The 19,385-nt window shown below is 34.0% G+C and overlaps 1 protein-coding gene and 1 long non-coding RNA gene across 3 annotated transcripts in view; one reads left to right on the top strand and one right to left on the bottom strand.

The window, feature by feature from the left end:
- Positions 1–12,237, top strand: part of LOC131046110 (uncharacterized) — a 134,892-nt gene extending 122,655 nt beyond the window's left edge. For both annotated transcript variants that reach the window (XR_009372225.1, XR_009372224.1), the window contains 2 exons: positions 11,267–11,349; positions 11,584–12,237. This is a non-coding gene — a long non-coding RNA (uncharacterized LOC131046110). The remainder of the gene's footprint in view (positions 1–11,266; positions 11,350–11,583) is intronic.
- A 5,757-nt stretch (positions 12,238–17,994) lies between these two features.
- On the bottom strand, positions 17,995–18,539 carry LOC131046131 ((S)-canadine synthase-like). The gene is made up of 2 exons (XM_057979794.2): positions 18,284–18,539; positions 17,995–18,185 (listed from the first exon to the last, which is right to left on the bottom strand). The coding sequence occupies exons 1-2, from the start codon at positions 18,537–18,539 to the stop codon at positions 17,995–17,997; spliced, it is 447 nt and encodes a 148-aa protein (XP_057835777.2).
- Between the last annotated feature and the right edge of the window lie 846 nt (positions 18,540–19,385).

Below are 19,385 nucleotides of genomic sequence, written 5' to 3'. Positions count from 1 at the left end.
AGCTTGAAACACTATTTGCAAGGAAAATGCCTAAAGGTCCAATTGGAAGTAAGCATGAAGGTAAAACACCCTTTAAATGTTTTAATTGTAATAAGATTGGTCATATAGCTTCTAGGTGTCCTGATAGACATGCAAGATTAAGAGAAGAAGCTAAAAGAATATATAAGTCTAACCCTGATTATTAGAGATACAAGTTTAAGAAGAATAGAGACAAATCTTGTTATTATGCTGATGAAGGAGTCACTGATGATTCTGATGAGGATCCGATAGACAATGGGTGGGCTTTTGTTGCTATAACAGAAGATCAACCGACACCTACTGTTCAACCGGTAGAGCGGGCCTTGATAGCTAAAATTGAAGATAAGGATGAATGGATTATTGATTTAGGATGTTCACATCACATGACTAGTGATAAGAGTAAATTCTTAACTTTTTAGGATTACAATGGAGGTCTAGTAATATTTTGAGATGATAAAGCTTGTTTAATCAAAGGAAACGACACTATCTTTTGATGGTAAGCACAATACTAATAATGTTTACTATGTTTAAGGTTTGAAACATAATATTTTGAGTGTTGGTCAATTAGTTGAGAAAGGATTTCAGTCACAATTCAAGAATGACAAATGCAAAATCTTAAATAGAACTGGTTTGGAAATTGCAACCGGTAATCAGACTAGAGGTAATATCTTTCATTTGAACAACAATGAGAAAACATGTTTGATTGCACATATTGATGAAAGTTGGTTATGACATAAGAGACTTTGTCATGTAAAATTTGATTGCATTATGAAAATTAGTACAACTAAGGTAGTTAGAGATTTACCTAAGATTGTTAAACCTCACAATCCGATATGTAAGGAATGTCAATTGGGAAAACAAGTTAGAGCAACTTTCAAGAGTATTATAAAAAAATCTAACAATTTTCTTGATTTAATTGATATTGATTTATGTGGTCCAGCAAGAACTAGAAGTATTCAAGGAGATATGTATTTTATGCTAATCATTGATGACTATTCTAGAATGTGTTGGGTTACTTTTCTCAAGGATAAATCTGAAGCATTTGGGAAATTCAAACTATTCAAGGTAATGGTAGAGAATGAAACCGGTAAGAAAATCAAATGTTTGAGATCAGATCAAGGAGGTGAATTCACATCTAAAGAATTTAATATATTTTGTGAAGTGAATGAGATCAAAAGACAGTTATCAACACCCCAGACACCCCAGTAGAATGGAGTTGTGGAAAGGAAGAACAAAACTCTCTTGGATGTAGCGAGAAGTATGATATCAGAAGCAAATCTACCTCATATATATTGGAGAGAAGTGGTCAATATAACAATTTATACATTCAACAAAGTACACATCAGAAGTGAAATCGGTAAGACCCCTCATGAATTATGGTTTGGTAATACTCCTACTCTTAAATATTTCAAAATATTTGGAAGTAAATGCTACATTAGAAGAGATGAGTATATTGAAAAATTTGATCATAGAAGTGATGAATGAATATTTCTTGGTTATTCATCTAAGAGCAAAGCATATAGATGTTTTACCAAGAGATTGTAGAAAATTGTTGAGAGTGCAAATGTGAAAATTGATGAACAATTTAGAGGAAATTCAGGGTACATAGACTCTAAACCGGCAATAGAGATAATCACAAACAAACCTATTATGAGTACACTGGTACAAAATGTTGATCCAAATACACCAACATCATCTGAAAATTCAACAGTCACTAAAGAACAACAACAAGTAAGAATACCTAGGTATGTAAGACTAAATCACTCTGAAGATCAGATAATTGGAAATAAATATCAAGGAGTTATGACTAGAGGAAGATTGACAAATGAAGAGGTATGTCTTATTTCTCAAATTGAACCTACATCAGTTAATGAGGCATGTGAAGATAAATATTGGATTAAAGCTATGGAAGATGAATTGGAACAAATTGAAAGGAATAACACTTGGTCATTAGTTCCCCGACCTAAAGACAAAAATGTAATTGGAACTAAATGAGTTTTTTAGAAATAAACTTAATGAAGATGGTAAGGTAATTAGAAATAAAGCAAGATTAGTGTGTAAAGGATATTCTCAGAAAGAAGGAATTGATTACAATGAAACCTTTGCACCGGTAGCTAGGATTGAGGCAGTCAGACTTTTATTGGCTTTTACATCTCACAAGAACTATAAAGTATATCAAATGGATGTTAAATGTGCATTTCTGAATGAAGATCTTGAATAAGAAGTTTACATTGAACAACCTGATGGATTTTCTTTGACAGATGACAAACATATGGTTTGGAGGTTAAGGAAAGCTTTATATGGATTGAAGCAAGCTCCTATAGCTTGGTATGCTAGACTGGACAAATATCTTTTGAAGCTTGGTTACACTAAAGGTAATACAGACAACAATTTATACTATAAAGTGACTAATGATGACATCTTGGTTATTGAAGTTTTTGTTGATGATATAAACTTTGGAGGAGAAGATGGATTGTGTAAATAATTTTCTAATAAAATGCAACAAGAATTTGAAATGTCTATGATTGGAGAGATAAAATTCTTTTTAGGATTGCAGATTTCACAAAATAAATGTATATTCCTATGTCAGTCTAAGTACTTGAAAGAACTACTCAAGAAATTTGGCATGGGAAACTGTAAACTGGTAGGCACACCTATGACTACAACTAATAAACTATTTTTGAAGGATGAATCAACACCTATTAATCCGACAAGATACAAATCCATGATAGGAGGTTTACTGTATTTGACACAAATAAGCCCTGATATTATGAATACAATTATATTGTTTCAAGATTTCAGAGTAATCCTAAAGAAAATCATGAATCAACAGTAAAAAAGATTTTCTGGTACTTACAAGGCACTACAAATCTTGGATTATGGTATCCTAGAGATGAAAATTTTGATTTATGTGCATAAACAGATGCTAATTGGGCAGGAGATGTAGATGATAGAAAAAACACCACCGACGGAGTATTTTTTCTTGGTAGCAGACTAATTTCATGGCTGAGCAAGAAACAGAGTTGTACAAGTTTATCAATATTAGAATCAGAATATGTTGCAGCAACAACCAATTGTACACAGGTATTATGGATCAAACAAATGTTGAAAGACATAAAGGTAAAATGCAAGGAACCTATAATCATTTACTGTGATAATACAACAACAATTGATATATCTAAGAATCCGTTACTTCACTCTAAAACTAAACATGTTTCTATCAAACTAAATTTTCTAAAAGAGAATGTTGAAGCAAAGGACGTGAAATTGGTTTTATGTGAATACTAAAGAGAATATTGCAGATATTTTTACCAAGCCTTTGCCTAAGGAGACTTTTGAATATCTCAGAGAGAAGCTTGGGGTTATACCCCCATCGGTAGAGACTTAGACAGTTGATGTTTGTCATCGACCGACATAATTACAGAGAAATCTTTTTCCAGCTTTGATGAGGAGAGCTACTTCTCGGGGGGAGTAGTTGGTAGTTTGTAATGAGTTGGTATTTTGTAAAAAGTTCTTTGAACTGTTTGTATTTGCTTTGGGAATTTGATGTCAAAGGGGGAGAGATATTATGGAAAAAATTTTTGGGGAGAGATATTATTTGGGAGAGACTTTATGAATTTTGATTTCTGGTTGAATGATCTCTTTGGAAATTATTGGTATTTGGTTTTTGGCATTTCTGTTTTGGCACTTTGATGGTTTTTCCATCTTGTGTTGCCATCAATGCCAAAGGGGGAGGTTGTTGGTATTTTGGATGTGTTGCATTGGTTTTGTCATTGATGTCAACACTTGTTATCACTTGTCAACACTTATCAGCACTTGGAGATTCTTGGTTTTGTCCACTGACATGTTCAGTGATTTATGCACAGTCACTGACATTTGGTTCACCGGTAGGATATGTTGTTCACCGACACCTGAAATGACTTGGAGACTACTTGGTTATGTCGAAGACATGATTTGATCATTTGGTTTTGGCAAGTTGGTTATTGGTCTATTCAGGTTTTCATATTTGCTGTTATCGACAAATAGGTCCATGTTATGCACCGACAAGCATATATATTCCAGATCAACACGACACGTTATGGAAATGATTTTATTATTATTGTAATTACATTGAGCCGACATGATGCATCGGATATCGATTTATTTGTAATTGATTTTATTGTATTATTCTTTGTAAGTTGACCGACCTACACATTTGGTCTTAGCTTTCGGTATAAATGTAAGATTTCATTTGTGAGATCGATATGCGATTGGAAAAAAGGATTATAATAAGGTATTTGCGAAAATAAGCAGAGCTATACATGCATACATCATTTGAAGATTGAAGGAAGGTATTTGAAGTAGACATATCAGAGTTTAACCTGTACTAAATCCAACATATGAAGATGCTATTTTGAACAGTACACTATCATTGGATTTAATCATACAATTGTAGTTAGTGTGACTCTCATTTTGTGGTAGAGAAGTGAGCTCTAGGCAGCTGGCCTTTATGCATATGCAGACTCCATATTGTACACACATACTATTTGTAGTAGTATCATTTGATTGTGGGTAAGGCTTCCCACCGTGGTTTTTCCCCTTACAGGGTTTCCACGTACAAATATCTGTGTTATGTGTTGTGTGTGTTATTGTCTTTCTGTTTCATGCATTAATATTTAGCGGTACTATAATTAACTAATAAAACTATCTACCGACATAAAGTTTGGTTTATCGGCATTAAGCATTAAGTTTTGGTTAAGTTAATTTTGGTTTGAATTTACTGTACAATTGATTCACCCCCCCCTCTCAGTTGTCTCCGGGACCAAACAAATTTATCCTTAACCTAATATAAATCATCTCCCCTTGACTAGTATATAGTGTACCCTAGGCCTAATGAAAAGAAAACAAATATGCCCTCAATTTGCTCTTAATATGTTGTGAATTTCTAAGGTGAATGCACTTGTCTGGCTATGAACTTCACTTCTCTCAAATTTTCTTAAATCTGTCATAAATTTCACATGTATCTACTCTTGAGATTAATTGTCTTTGCACAAAATTTGCACTTTCTACTGGCATTATCCTTCTAGGTATAACATGGATGTGTACCCCTTGTTCATAGATTTGTTGCTCCTCATCTACTACAATTCACATCTCATGTATTCTTTAATCTACCTTGAATTTTCTTTAATTAATGATGACATGAGATGTTCTTGACTTCTTATATATATAACACCCTAAATATTTCACAAAACACTTCTAAGATTGACCTAGATCAAAATTCTATGTTTCTTTCAAATGGAAATCAATTACCCTAAGTTAGCCATCTTAAAATCATTTTCTTTTTCCCTTTTAAAATTCAAAAAATTTCCAATTATAATCAAGTTGTCCAGCTTCATTTCCCCCCTTTAGCACTTGCACACATTTTTCTAAAGGTTATTTTATTATTCTACTAGGTTGGCCAACTTGTGAATATATCTATTTTTCTTTGAAATTTTCAATATCGAATTTAGGTTGGCCCTTCAAAATCAAAGCCTAAATGTATATAAATAAGAATGAAGTTCCCAACAATGAACACAATTCAAATCAACATCAAATATTAAATATGCTTTGCCTTTAGGGCTGCAAATTAGGATGGGAATTAGGTATGCTCCTAGGGTTTTAGATCTAATTTTTACATTTCAAAGTTTGATTTTTTTACATTTTAAAGCCCGATTGCTCATTATCCACCAAGGCCTAGCTTTTTTATACCAACTGGAAATACCTATAATAGGCCAGACTTTTGATGGGGCACTGGAAGTGCCCTATAACAGGTTGAGATTTTGTGGTACCACTGGTAGTGCTTGGAGCATATTGGGGATTTGAGGGGTCACTAAAAGTGATCATAACTTGTATTTTTTTGGGTGATATTGATAGTGACATCAAGTAGGTCAAGTTTTTCACCCCCAAGTGGAAGTGACAACAAGCAAGTTAGGGTTTTGAGGTGTCACTAGCAGTGACTATAAGTTGTTGTGGATTTTATGGTCCATGGATAGTAACATCTTCCTTCCCAATCCTTTGCATTCCTTCATTGTCATGATAACTTACTTTTCTTAAACATTGAAACCCTCATCTCTTAGCAGCACCAACACTATATCTTTATGTCCTTCAATAGGGTTTTGAGTGCTAACTGGAAGTGGAAAAGGTTCATCATGGTTTTGTAAGGTCACTAGAAGTCTCCATCAATAGATCATGGATTTTACTAGCAACTAGAAATAATCTAAGGTGGGTCATGAATTTGTCCAATAAGTGGAAGTGATAGAAATTGGTCAGACTTATTACCCTCAAGTGGAAATGTTAGCAAGTAGGTCAAACTTTTTAAGGGCAAGTGAAAGTCTTCAAAGGTGGGTCATGGATTTGGAGAGTCATTGGAAGTGACTTCAAAGAACGAATGTAACTTTCTCATTTAGCATTTCAAGTCATTTCCACTCATACTCAGCAAACTCACCAACCTCAAGAAACATCCTTCAAAACATCAAAACTTACCTCAACAAGTGTTGATCTCACCAACAAAAAGGACATGCTCATCCTAGATAGGCATTTGATAGCCAATTGGAAGTCATCCCAAGGTGATCAAACTTTTGGAGGGTCACTGGAAGTGGCTCCAAGAAGATGGTCAAGGATGTAGGCACCAACTAGAAGTGGGGATGAAGCAAGGTGTGGATTTAAGAAGTCACTAGAAGTAACTTGATTTGTCTCTTTTCACTGCTTCTATCACTTCATCCATTTCAAGAGTTCTTCCTCTATCTTATAGAAATAACCTCATCTTTACAAGGCTTCTTCATTATTTCGTATGCCATGACTACCCCTCACCAAGCATTTCACTTCATTTGATAGTTCTCCACACTTAGACTCAACATTCCTATCTTTGATTTTGAAAGTTGAATGGTGATGATCAAATGAAATGATCATCATAAATTGTTCCATCACCAAGGAATTGAAAGTTAAACTGACCTCATTCCAACTTAAAGAGAGACATATGACTTGATCACTTCTTGACAACCTAAGGCACTGCATCTCCTTATGTAAAAGGTTAATAGCTAAAGAGACTAAAATTATTACCAGGCCAAATAACTAAACTAAGACAACTAATGTAGAAAGAAAAAAAGTTGGGGGTTAGTGTTTTGTTTTTTGGATATTTGCAATGGGGTGATGTGTGAAAATGTCAAAACCGAGTGGTGACTCAATTCTAATGAAGGGTGGTGACTCAAGCCTTATGAAAGGTGGCGACCCTTTCACCAATAAAGTATAAAGGAGACCATTCCAAACATTCAAAGATCACCTATCAATCATCATTCCAATCATTCAAATCAAGCACACAATCAATCAACAAATTATGTTATCACACCAGCATTCATTCAATCATCATTCACCAATATATAAATCCAGCCTTCATTACATTATCACTCACCAATACCTCAAACATACAATCGAAGGAAATCATGCAAACAATCAATTAGCAAATCATGCTATCAAATCAACACATCAACAAAAAATCAATCATAAAAGAAGATTGAATCCTCTAGCACATACAGACTGAAACAATAGCATCAAAAATCAGACCAGTCAAGGTTGTAAATAGTTGACCAAGAAACAACATTTGAGAGATTTCAGTATAATATTTACAAGCCAATATTATTGAAATAAATAATACTCACAAATATTTGTCTATCCATTACACACACACAAATATATGTATATATATGTCTATGTACACACACACACACATATACATATACATATACATATACATATACATATACATATACATATACATATACATATACATATATACATACACACACAAATACACACACACACATGTGTATGTGTACGTATATGTATATGTATGTGTTTGTGTATATGCATTGTTGGCTATTTGAGGAATTGATTGTGTTGCATTGATGTTTGTCATTGATGTCAACGCTAGCTATTTTGGTTTTCTACTGGGTTCCAGTAGAGTGGTTGGACTGTGATGATGATTAGGAGATTCATCTCCGGTATGCTTTGGTTTGTGGTATTAGTTTGGTTTGGTAATTCATGTGGTTCAGGAGTGTATCACATTCAATTGGTTAAGGATTTGGTGATCCATAAGCTATCATTTGTTCTAGTGATCTTTTTGGTTATCGGTAAGGGTTTTACCGACAAAGATGTTGTTAAAAATATTTTGATAGATTTGATAAGTGGTGTTGGCATGGCTTCTAGAAGGCTACGAAGATGTTGATGATTATCTTACTCATGTTCCAGTTGATTGATGATGTTGCATTTGGCTTATGCGACCTATTTCAGGTTTGGTGTTATTTTTCTTAGGTTATGGACTAATTTGTGTAATGTGTTGAAGGATGCTCCTGATGCATTACCGGTTGGATTTATTGATTGGTTTATGTTGTTTCAACCTCAGGTCAACTTAGATTATCATTGGTTTACGGGTTTATGTAATGGATTTATTGTATTATCTTTTAGGTGGCCGACCTAATTGTTTAGGTCTTAGGTTTGTATAAATATGATGTAAGATCTCTTTGTAGATCATGCATGGTATGGGTTATGGTTATGGGATTATCTATGTGCGAATAAAGTTGTAATCATATGTAGAAGTTTTGGTTGATCATAGGTGATTGAATTGGGTTTGTGTAAGAGGTTTTAGACCTCCGGTATTGAGTTTAACCAAAATTATACTAAGGCATAGGAGATGCTATTCTTTCAGTTCAATCATCTTTCCAGATTGTAGTCCGAAGATATTTTGTAGTCAATGAGGCTCCTTTGCGATGAGAAGTGTGCTCTAGGAAGTGTGCCTTCCTGCATGTGCAAGCTCCTTATTGTAATCACATAGTTATTGCAGAAGTACTATTTGACTATGGGTAGGCTTCCCATCGTGGTTTTTTCCCTTTACCGGGTTTTCCACATACAAATCTTGGTGTTATGTGTAGTGGATGAATGTTAAATGTTCTATGATTTATGTTTGTGCTTAATTGCTATATCTGCTATTTGAGTAAAAGGTTTTAAGTGCTTAAAGTTTCATAATCTGTTGACAACTAATCCACCCCACTCTCAGTTGTCGACTGGTTATCCTAACAATGTGTGTGTGTGTGTGTGTGTGTGTGTGTGTGTGTGTGTTCATATTTTATATTTTGATGTTGCTCAATAAGATTTATGCTTAAGTGTATGCCTCTATGGTAGTAAAAATATATGCATATTATTTGAAATCTACCTTTTGGGAGAGGGCTTAATGTGTAAGAAAAGGGTGACTAACAGGCTCATGAGTAGGTCATCCTAGAGGGACCATAGTGGCCTAGGACAAAGAGGGAACTTACAAAGTCAAGGAACCTTGTTATAACCTCCCTACAATTCCACAAGATGGCAACTATCTTCCAAAAAATGAGACATGAATGGGGAAAGCATGTACAAGCTGCCAAGGAAGCAAGAAGGTTGCAGTAGACATCCACTCTTGGGCTTGGTATAAAAAGGCTTCAAGAGGACCCATCATGTCTCTTCCTCCAAACCCCAATATGCTTGTGTAATATTATTGATAACCTATGAATATGATATGGTTTTCCTAACGCTAATGATTGAATATATATATGTATGTATGTTTATGTATATGTATATATCTAAACATAAACATATATATGTATATGTATATGTATATATCTAGACATACACATAAACACACACACACATATATATATATATGTGTGTGTGTGTGTGTGTGTGTGTGTGTGTGTGTGCATATATATATATATATATATATATATATATATATATATATATATATATATATATATATGTAGATATAGATATATATACATATATGTATATGTATATTTCTTATGTTACAATTTCAGAATTCAAACCTAGGAATCACGCTATTTAAAGAGATATTCTTTTCGGTAACATGTAACCCTAACCCTAATTTGTTGCAAATTCGATTTCTAGGGAATATTGGGAAATGGACATTACAAGATTGATAAATGATTGAATTTATATGATATCCATTGGAGAGGACACTCAAAAGTAAGAGAAACAAATTAAATGGAATACCTCACATTTATAAGAACACCCCACTTAATCTTGATAGTTATGAGGAACTAAACATTTTCAACAAGATGTTCTCTCAATAAAGACAACTAAATAAATAAATAAAAGAAAATATGAGAAAATCGCCATTTGATGATCATTGTAGAGATTCAATGGAAGAGTTATTTTCACACCACCCTCAATACACTGCATACAAACAACTGACACCTCTTCAAACCCACAATATGATTTCCCAATCCCACATAAATCTGAAGCTTTCCAAGAATATTAGCATAATGAGTGGTTGGAATCATCCACTATTTCAAAAGTAGAGTATTCACATAACTGTGATTTCTAAACAAAACTACTTCAGATAATACGTGTTTTAAACACCTAAAAATGTCCCATTGCTAATATGCACTAATTATTAGTCTTTATTAGTTAAATAATTCTTTAATTCTTTAACTAATCTAATTATTATTCTTCTAAAAGTAATTTAATCATCACATTTTCATCATATTCTAATTATTCAATTTATCCCTCCAATCATTTAACCATTTAACCTTATTTTTTATAATTAATTAAATATTATTATTTAATTAATTTTGAATTAACACCTTTAATTAAATAATCTTAATTTTTTCATTAAATCCAAGTTCCTAGTAATTAAATAATTTCTTTAAATTATTTAATTAACTAATTATTCTTTACTAATTCAAAAATTCAAAAATCCCCAAATTCTAATTTTGTCTAATTTTAATTAAATGTGCATTTCATTTCATGTTTTCGAAAATCAAAATTCAAATAAAATTGAATTTCAAATCAATTTCCTACAATACATGTTAAAATCCTAACTGCTTTAGTTTGACTGAGCAATTAATTCAACCAACTTCCCAATCAATTCAATCATCTCCCCAATTAACTCAGTTAACTCCTCAATCACTTTTTCAATTCCAAATCAACTTTTTAGAATAACTCAATCAATTCAGTTATCTCTTCAATCAACTCAATTCACTGATCAACCAACCTAGTTAACTCATCAATCAAATGAGTTTATTTCTCAATAAGTTATGTCTCAAGAAATCTCCACTGTTGATCAATTATGTTCTTGAATGAATCTTGACTTTCCATTCCTCTCATCTATAATCTATAAATTGTACATAATTTTCCCAAATTCAATAACCACTATCTTTGAAATGATTGTGCCATTTTTATGTAGGAATCCTAGCACGACGCTGAGAGCCACACAACCACAATATTGGAGAACAACAATGGAAGCTATGATTTTCATCAACAAAAGGGGTTTGTTTGTTTAATACTTATGCTTTGTTGATTTAGATTATCTATTTCATTATTATTATGATTTAGCTAATTAGATTGAAGTTTTGGTGGTTAACTTTCATAATATGATTATTTATGATTAAATTTTGCGTAATACATTTGGTGAACCTGACATGAATCTACATCAACTTAACATGCTATCTATTTTTTGTGTTCTTGAAAGTACAACTTACTGATCTTCGCATTTACATGTAGGTTTTCGCATGTGTATGAATAGTATTTTTCATACGGTCAAGGAATTGACTTTATAATCGCCCTGAATTACTATGAACAATGCCAATGAAGAATCGAACCTCTATGCGATTGTGGGCGACCGTTCATAAAAACCCTCTTGTTGACCGTTGAGTGCTGATGATCTATTCGCGAGCTCAAGTGGTTGACCTCCCTTCTTTTTTGTTTTTATTGATGAGTATCTGTGTAGGTGAGTGTCATGATCATTCTGGTGTGCCTGCTGGTGAGTCGGGTCATATGGAATTTTGCATTTGTTAAGAGGGTGTTTCGCATTCGTGCCTCAAGTGTTTCACATTCATCCAAGGTAAAAGCATGGTAAGACATTTATGTTATCTCTATTAGTAACTACCTTAACTTTTTAATTGTGATTAGTTTTTGCAATTCTGAAAAGATTGTTGATCTGTTACAAATTTTATTTAAAATGCATCTAACCCCATGTCTCGTAAGATAAAAATCAAGAGTGCAGATTCCAAACAACAGGTAGAACATAGAAGACAACAAAGACATTTCTAGAAAACCCTGAGAGCAGAACAAAAACTAATTGAACCAGAGTTTGAAAATCACTTATTTTTAGTATTAAAGATGTGTCCAAGCCTATATATTGAAATATAGAATGATTGAGAGGATTGGATTAGCAATCAGATAATAATTTTTGAATTTTTAATCCTCTATTTTGCAAAAATCAAAATTGCAAGTTTTACAAAGAAACTAGTTTTGCATGTGTTCAATCAGTATTTCACAAGAATTAAGATATTATGTTGCATGTGTTAATGTATGGTTTCGCATGCATTCATTTGATGTGTCGCATAAGTTTGGTAATTTTTATTTCATTCTATCTTTGTCCTTTATCTCTAATTTGATTTTTTGGTGCTACTGATGGTTTGTCTTTGGCATGTGGCAAGGACAATAGAGACGTTTCGATCAACCCAATTTAAATTAAAATACTAACTCGCGTGCTTGCAGGATGTGTTTGTTTTTTATTTTAGTAGTTTCACAGTTCAATTTGGTACAATAAAATCGACATGCATGGTAACTCACACTTCAATTTGGGTCTATAAAATGGAAATGGATTCACCTCTTTTTAGATAAGCTAAAAAATGTTATCTTAAAAGGAAATGAACTCTTGTTTCTTGTCTCTTGAGCGCTTGCTCGATTTGTAGGCTGGATCCACTATTGCATTGAATACCTTTCCACCCACCTTTGAGGTCTTGGGAGAGAGGGAAAGGTGATAACGACACCTAATTTTTTCATTTGTAGTAGAGGGATATCTTTGATTGGGGATTTCATCACCTCATAAGGATATTTCAAATCGAGATATATTGGGGATATCATATCTCTCCCAACTGGATCTCGAGTAATGTTTTTCGAGCCACTATATAAATATGCTGGTCAAGCAACTGAAGTGTTCAATGAATTTGACATATGTGGAGGCCCTTTCTATACTATTAAGCTCAATTAAAGCCTTAAGTGGTTTTCTTTGAGAATTCGCCATTGGAATGGGATCCCTTAGAACATTACTACGAACCAATTATTTTTAGTAGCAAAAAATACTTACATTTGATGGTTTAGGGAGTGTGGATTGTACCCCGTAGCTACCTCTCATGTACCCTTCAAGATGAGACAAGAATCCCCTAGTTATAAAGATGTCTAGATCTCTGGGGTAAGAGAATTTGGTAAGCCCGAGAAGTGTGTTATGGTGGGGGAGCCAGTGCTACCAGAATCTCTATCTATCTGTCTTGCTCAAGGTATTCTATTGTAGAGGCCCCATTGAATGGTTTCCATTTTCCAAACTAGGCTTGTAGTTATTTTCAATCTGTTTTCAAATGTTCTGATGTGAAAAACTAGTAAGAGTTAGTCCCATCTTAGGCTAATCTAGGCCCTTTCATGTGTAACTCTAATTTTTAGAGTTTGTCAACAAAAAACACATTGGCCATATTGTTTGTACTATCTTCTAAGTGTTTGAAATTTACCATTTTACCAAAAACATAAAAAACTCAAACAAGATCCAAAAAACAAAACACTGACCCAACTCAAACTTTACACTATCTTATTCATGCCTTTGCGATCAAAAGTTTATCTAAGCCTATAGGTCCCCTAGGCTGCTTAATCCTCATTTTAACCTGCATTATCTTAAGATTGAATCTAAACCTGTCAATAGGTCATTGCATAATCCTCATTTTGCACCAACATTGTCTTAAGGTCAAGGCCAAGCTTTGGTTTAGGAACTCATCAAACCCATAAGTTTCATAGTCCTCATTTTGCACTTGCATTATCCCAAGATCAAGTCCAAACACTTGTTTAGAAATTTGTGAACTCAAGAGACCTCTCCTTATCAATCAATTTCTAATCAGTCTAGGTGCCCATACTCATCAGTCTAGTATAGGGTATCGTCTATCAAAACTCAACCTTGGTAAAAAACAATCCTCATTACTTTTGAGAAGTGTCACCAATTTGGTAATTCACTTTTGCCTTAGTGTTTGCATTTTCACTCTAGGTTTCATCCCCCATTTAGAAAGAGTCTTAGAGAATGCATCAAAATGGTATTACCAGGTGACACTTTCTTCCCATTCCTACAACCTAATCTAGGACTAAACAATGATTAAGAGGAAATTATTGACAACCTTAACAACCTTTCTTGGAGGCTAGGAAAGAACGCTTCCCAGTATATAGCAATCACATTTGTAATAGAGGATGAAATACGAAAATCTCATTGTATCAAGACCGAAGCTGGAAGAGAAATCATTTAGCAGAGACTCAAGACACTCAAGCTACAACAACAACAACAACCTCATCCTAATCCTCAATAGAGTGTCAAGTTAGGGTGCATACTCAGTCTCACTTGTATACATAATTTATCTCTAAATCCAAACCTTGCATTTAGATCCTTAGTGCGTCACAACCCATCATAGGTCTTGCGTTTTAGCTTTGAATCATCTTAGAAGTCCACATGCCCATCACCAAATCGCAAAAGGATAAGAACAAGATGGATCAAAATAGTGATGCTTTGTTTAACCCAAATAGCACGATGAACTGGTCAAACTATTCACATGGACAAGCTTGAGGAGAGGCAACCTTGCCAACAAACTTGAAAAATATGCCCTTGATAGATGAAATTCAACACAACCTCACCACAAAAGAGCTTGAGGCCACCCAACAAGACTCATAAGTCCTTACTGTCTTTAATGCTTTCTTAAATTACAATTGAGATAGATATCTATCCCTTCTATTGCAAAATAGTGCTAAGTTACCCCAAAACTTTGATGTGACAACAATTTTACCACCAGGAGTAACTTCAAATCAAAACGCAATCTTGTCTCAAATGCAAATTGTGTCCTCAAGCTCTACTCAAGGACCAACTCAGAATACACAAGAATCATCAACCTAGGCTAGTATAGCTTCAAATCAGAGTTTACAGTCTGACATGGCATCTTCTAATGTAAATGTCACATCCCAAACACATGCCAATGTTACTTTGCAAACAACCTCAAGTGTCTCAACACAAAGTCAGGAAAGTACCTCCAATATTTCATTTGAAACTAGTAAATCTCAATTGGCGGTGTTGGTCTCAGTGGGATCAACTTATAGTAACCAGGGTCTGAATCAAGGTCCTAATAATCCACTTGCAACCCAACCTAATTTCAGCACATAGTTCAAAATTCCCCCAATTCTAATTTTATCTAATTTCAATAAATGTGAATTTTATTTCATGTTTTCAAAAATCAAAATTCAAATGAAATTAAATTTCAAATCAATTTCCTACAACACATGTTGAAATCCTAACTGCCACTGACTTTCAGTTTGACTAAGCAATCAATGCAGCCAACTTCCCAACCAATTAAGTCATCTCCCTAGTTAACCCAATTAACTCCTCAATCGATTTTTCAACTCCAAATCATCTTTTTGGAGAAAATCAATCAATTTAGTTATCTCTTGAATCAACTCAGTTCACCGATCAATCTATTCAGTCATTTGATCAATCAACCTAGTTAACTCATCAATCAAATGAGTTTATCTCTCAATTAGTTCTATCTCAAGCAATCTCCATTGTTGATCAATTATGTTCTTGAATGAATCTTGACCATCCATTCCTCTCATCCAAAATCTATAAATTGGACATCATTTTCCCAAATTCAATAAGTCAGACAATAAGAGCCACACAACCACAATATTGGTGAAATGCAAATGGACCATTTGAATTGAAACTTAGGCTTTTCTTTGGTATCCTTCTTATCATATGAGACACTGTGAAAATCTAGGGACATTTTTCCATCAAGAGTATTTTGAAAGCTTCTTTATATATACAAGATTCTCAAAGGTTACATGTCATTGTCTCCCCATCTTCTTAAGCTTAATCAACTTAATCCCTAGTAGAAGTTTTAGTCATTTGTTGGGAGTTGGTATCATAAGTTATAATAAATTTGGCTAGTTATTTTGGATCCCAAATTAATTCATTTTGCTGTCTATATTTTATATTAGGGCATCCTTTTGAGTAGTCAATTAGCACATATGGGTGTTCCCCATCATTGTTGCTCATTTTGTCACCATAGATAATCCTTCAAATAATATTTTTTAGTTTTTTTCTAGAACTGATGAATCTTCAAAGTTCAAATCCTTGGATTTTTCAAGTCATTTAGGCATAACCCTTTCTCTTTGCATATGGTTAGTCTTAAAAATTGGTGTTTTCTAGTGTTAATAGGGTGATCCACCTAATTGTCCAAAAATTGAGGTAATATTCGCAATAGTTTACTTAATTTTACTTAGGTTACACATGGGATATTTATTTCCTCATCTCCCAAGTGAGAACATTAAGGCACATGAAATAATCTTATGTAGTCCTATATCTACCCTTGACCTATATAACCAAGGGGTTTTATTTCTATTTTTAATCTATAATTATTACCCTAAACCATGATCATTGTATAATTTTTGCATCCTTGGTAAAAAGGTAATATTGTTTTATATTTGATATCTCTTGTGTTTTCATTGAAGCTCATAGATCTTGGGTAGCTAAAATTTTAGCTAGATCTTGTATGGTATAGAGCATTATATACCAAATTTTATAGTCTTATCTCTCTTATGAGTCTATATAGATTTTCATTGTTTTAGAGTAGAAATTATTTTCAAAATTTTGAAAGATAGAAATACTTCTATTTTTTTCTTATTCTTTTGGTAATTATTATTTTTCATTGTACACTAAAGCCATGATTTTCTCTAATACTCCTATGTAGATTCAAGTGTAAGCTCAAAAAGTCATCCTCGAAGTGTCTCATCTTGAGGAGTTGTTGGACTACTAGGGAATGCCCAATGCACTATTGGTAGAGTTTCACATGGTTTTCTCTCTCCTTAATGAGGGCATAGGTGCAACATAGCTATCTTATGAGGTGTGAGCATAGTCAATGAGAGAATGGATCCTATTCTTAATATTAGTGTGACCCTCAACCTTTTATGCCCAAGAATATTGCTCCTTATGATGGTTGGGACTAGATGCCTTCTACCTTGTCTTATGGTTAGGGAGACAATCCTAGTTGACTTGACTCAAGAAAATTCCCTCATCATGAGCTACTTAAATAATATCTCTCTTCCTTGCATTCAACAATCTATAGACAATCCTCCTAAAAAATAAGATACTTTCACTAGATGGGAGCCAATTAATGTCATTGTCTCTACTAATGTTTATGACAATCTAGATTACAAAAAAATGCCCCCCTTTAGATTTTGTTTGGCTACTTGGACTTTGTTTTGGTGTAACCCTTTTTTTAATTCAGTTTTGTGTTGAACCTCATTTAATTATACTTTGTGGGTGTTACTATCTACAACCCCTTTTTTGTGTGAATATTATAGTATCAATTATTTAATCAAGTTAAATAAAAAATATCCACCTAAAAAAAAATATACTACTTTTTAATTATTAAAAATCAACCCCTCAAAATAATCTACTACTTTACTAATTACTTTTAAAAATAGAATAACAATAAATATTAAAAAATAATTATAAAAATTAATTTTTAAATTATCTCTAAATAAAACTAGACCATATTCAAAATTAAATTAATTATTAAAAAAAAGATAATTCAAATGCTTCGATCACAACAAATATGTCTTGCCATATGTCTCTCTTCAATGTTGTCACCATTCAAAAGGGACGTAGATTCCTTAAACAAATAAGAACAAATAGACAGGAATAATTTTAATTTTCCTTTTCTTTTAACTCCATTCTATTCTTGGCATCTCCAATCTGCAATACATCAAACACTAGAGATTGGCTCGTATCACTTGTCATTATGGGACTGGTATGCACAGCGGTCAGAATTTTACTGAGATTACTACTTGAAATAGAAACAAAACCTAGGAACAGAAATAAGTCCAGAGGATTCTCTAACGGCAGGTTATGCGAGCCTCCAATGGATATTTCATAGACACGAGTAAGGAAGGAATATGCCTGGTTAGGTCCGGAGGACTCCCTTCCTTCACACATGCCCACTCAAATTTAAGCAATAAACTGGCAAGAGTGATGGGGACATGAAAGTTAGCAAGGTCCATTCCGGCACATACTCGTTCTTTCCACGCTGCAAATTTATAAGTACTTATAAATCTCTCCGGAAGACACTCTGCAGATTTATAAGTGCTGATGATTTCGCTGGTATAGTGATGCCCATCATCTTACACTCCTCCACAGTTTGGTGTACAATTGCAAGCGGCGCTATCGACTCTTTTCTCAACGTCTCCTTCAGAACAGCTTGCAAGTATGGCAGCTTCCCCAAATCCTTCAAACATAACAACCCACCTTCTTTTCCATCCATAACTAGTCTTACCTCCTGATAAGCCCTTTCTTGTATTTTAGGATGGGTTATGAGATAAGCGAGAGCCCATTCTAGAGCTGTGGAGGTGCTGTCTACTGCGAGAAAAAAGAGCTCGAACATGTTTAAGGCTATTCATCTTCTTCTTCTTCGTCCACGGAAAGCAAACAATTCAAATAGCAATCGGGAGCACTCTGCTTGAAGTATACCCGATCACTGCGAGCAAATTGAATCAAAGGCAAAAACAGCTGCAGAATAGCAGCTCGGAGAGTCTTCCATTTCTTAACAGCTCTTTTTGACGAAGGAATAAAGTAGCGAGTATAAGGAAATGAATTCAGCAGAACATTATCTCTGTCATCGCCTAACCTAATACGTTCAGCAACTAATTCATTCAGCATGACTAGCCAAAGCATAATCGGGCTAAAGCACAATCGGGCTAAAAAACTCACTGCAAAGGCCTCAACACGCCGTCATTTGCCTCCTTCTCCATTGCTAAGGTGTTGAAGAGATCAACGACACATGCCTTGATAACAGCAAGTCACAAGCTAAAGCAATAACACATGTAAGAAATAGTAAAGTTAGAAGAAGTAATATGGCAGTGCTTCGTCCCATGGGGGACTTGAAGAAATGGAGGACCTCAATATAATTATCACCACCCAGTATATTATCCATACTACAATGACATATTATCTCAAAGCTGTGATTGGTGTTTCTATTGGCATAAAGGTTCAATTTATTAGAACACAGATACATTGTCGAATTGTTTAATTTCTCTAAGAACTGAACTGCCGAATGTTTCCGTGAGCTAAAACCAAATTTCGAATATTGGGGGAGATGGATAAACCCTAATCGGCATTTCCTCCATCACTATCCAAGCCTTTAATAGGACATTCCTGCAACGACATCCCCAATGTCGTAAGCAGTTTTGCTTTCTATTCTTGTATATAACATGGGGGTGTTCCCCAATCC

The sequence above is a fragment of the Cryptomeria japonica genome, chromosome 4 (assembly GCF_030272615.1).
Source record: "Cryptomeria japonica chromosome 4, Sugi_1.0, whole genome shotgun sequence".
NCBI classification, from domain to species: domain Eukaryota; kingdom Viridiplantae; phylum Streptophyta; class Pinopsida; order Cupressales; family Cupressaceae; genus Cryptomeria; species Cryptomeria japonica.
Note: the sequence above shows the minus strand (reverse complement) of the source record. Positions and strands in the feature narration are given on the sequence as shown.

Excerpts from the sequence above, each read along its gene's own strand:
- LOC131046131 (XM_057979794.2), bottom strand. The coding sequence starts at position 18,539 with ATGTTCGAGCTCTTTTTTCTCGCAGTAGACAGCACCTCCACAGCTCTA. Across the intron at positions 18,186-18,283 it reads ACACCAAACTGTGGAGGAGT|CGTGGAAAGAACGAGTATGT; the intron begins GTAAGATGATGG and ends ATAAATTTGCAG.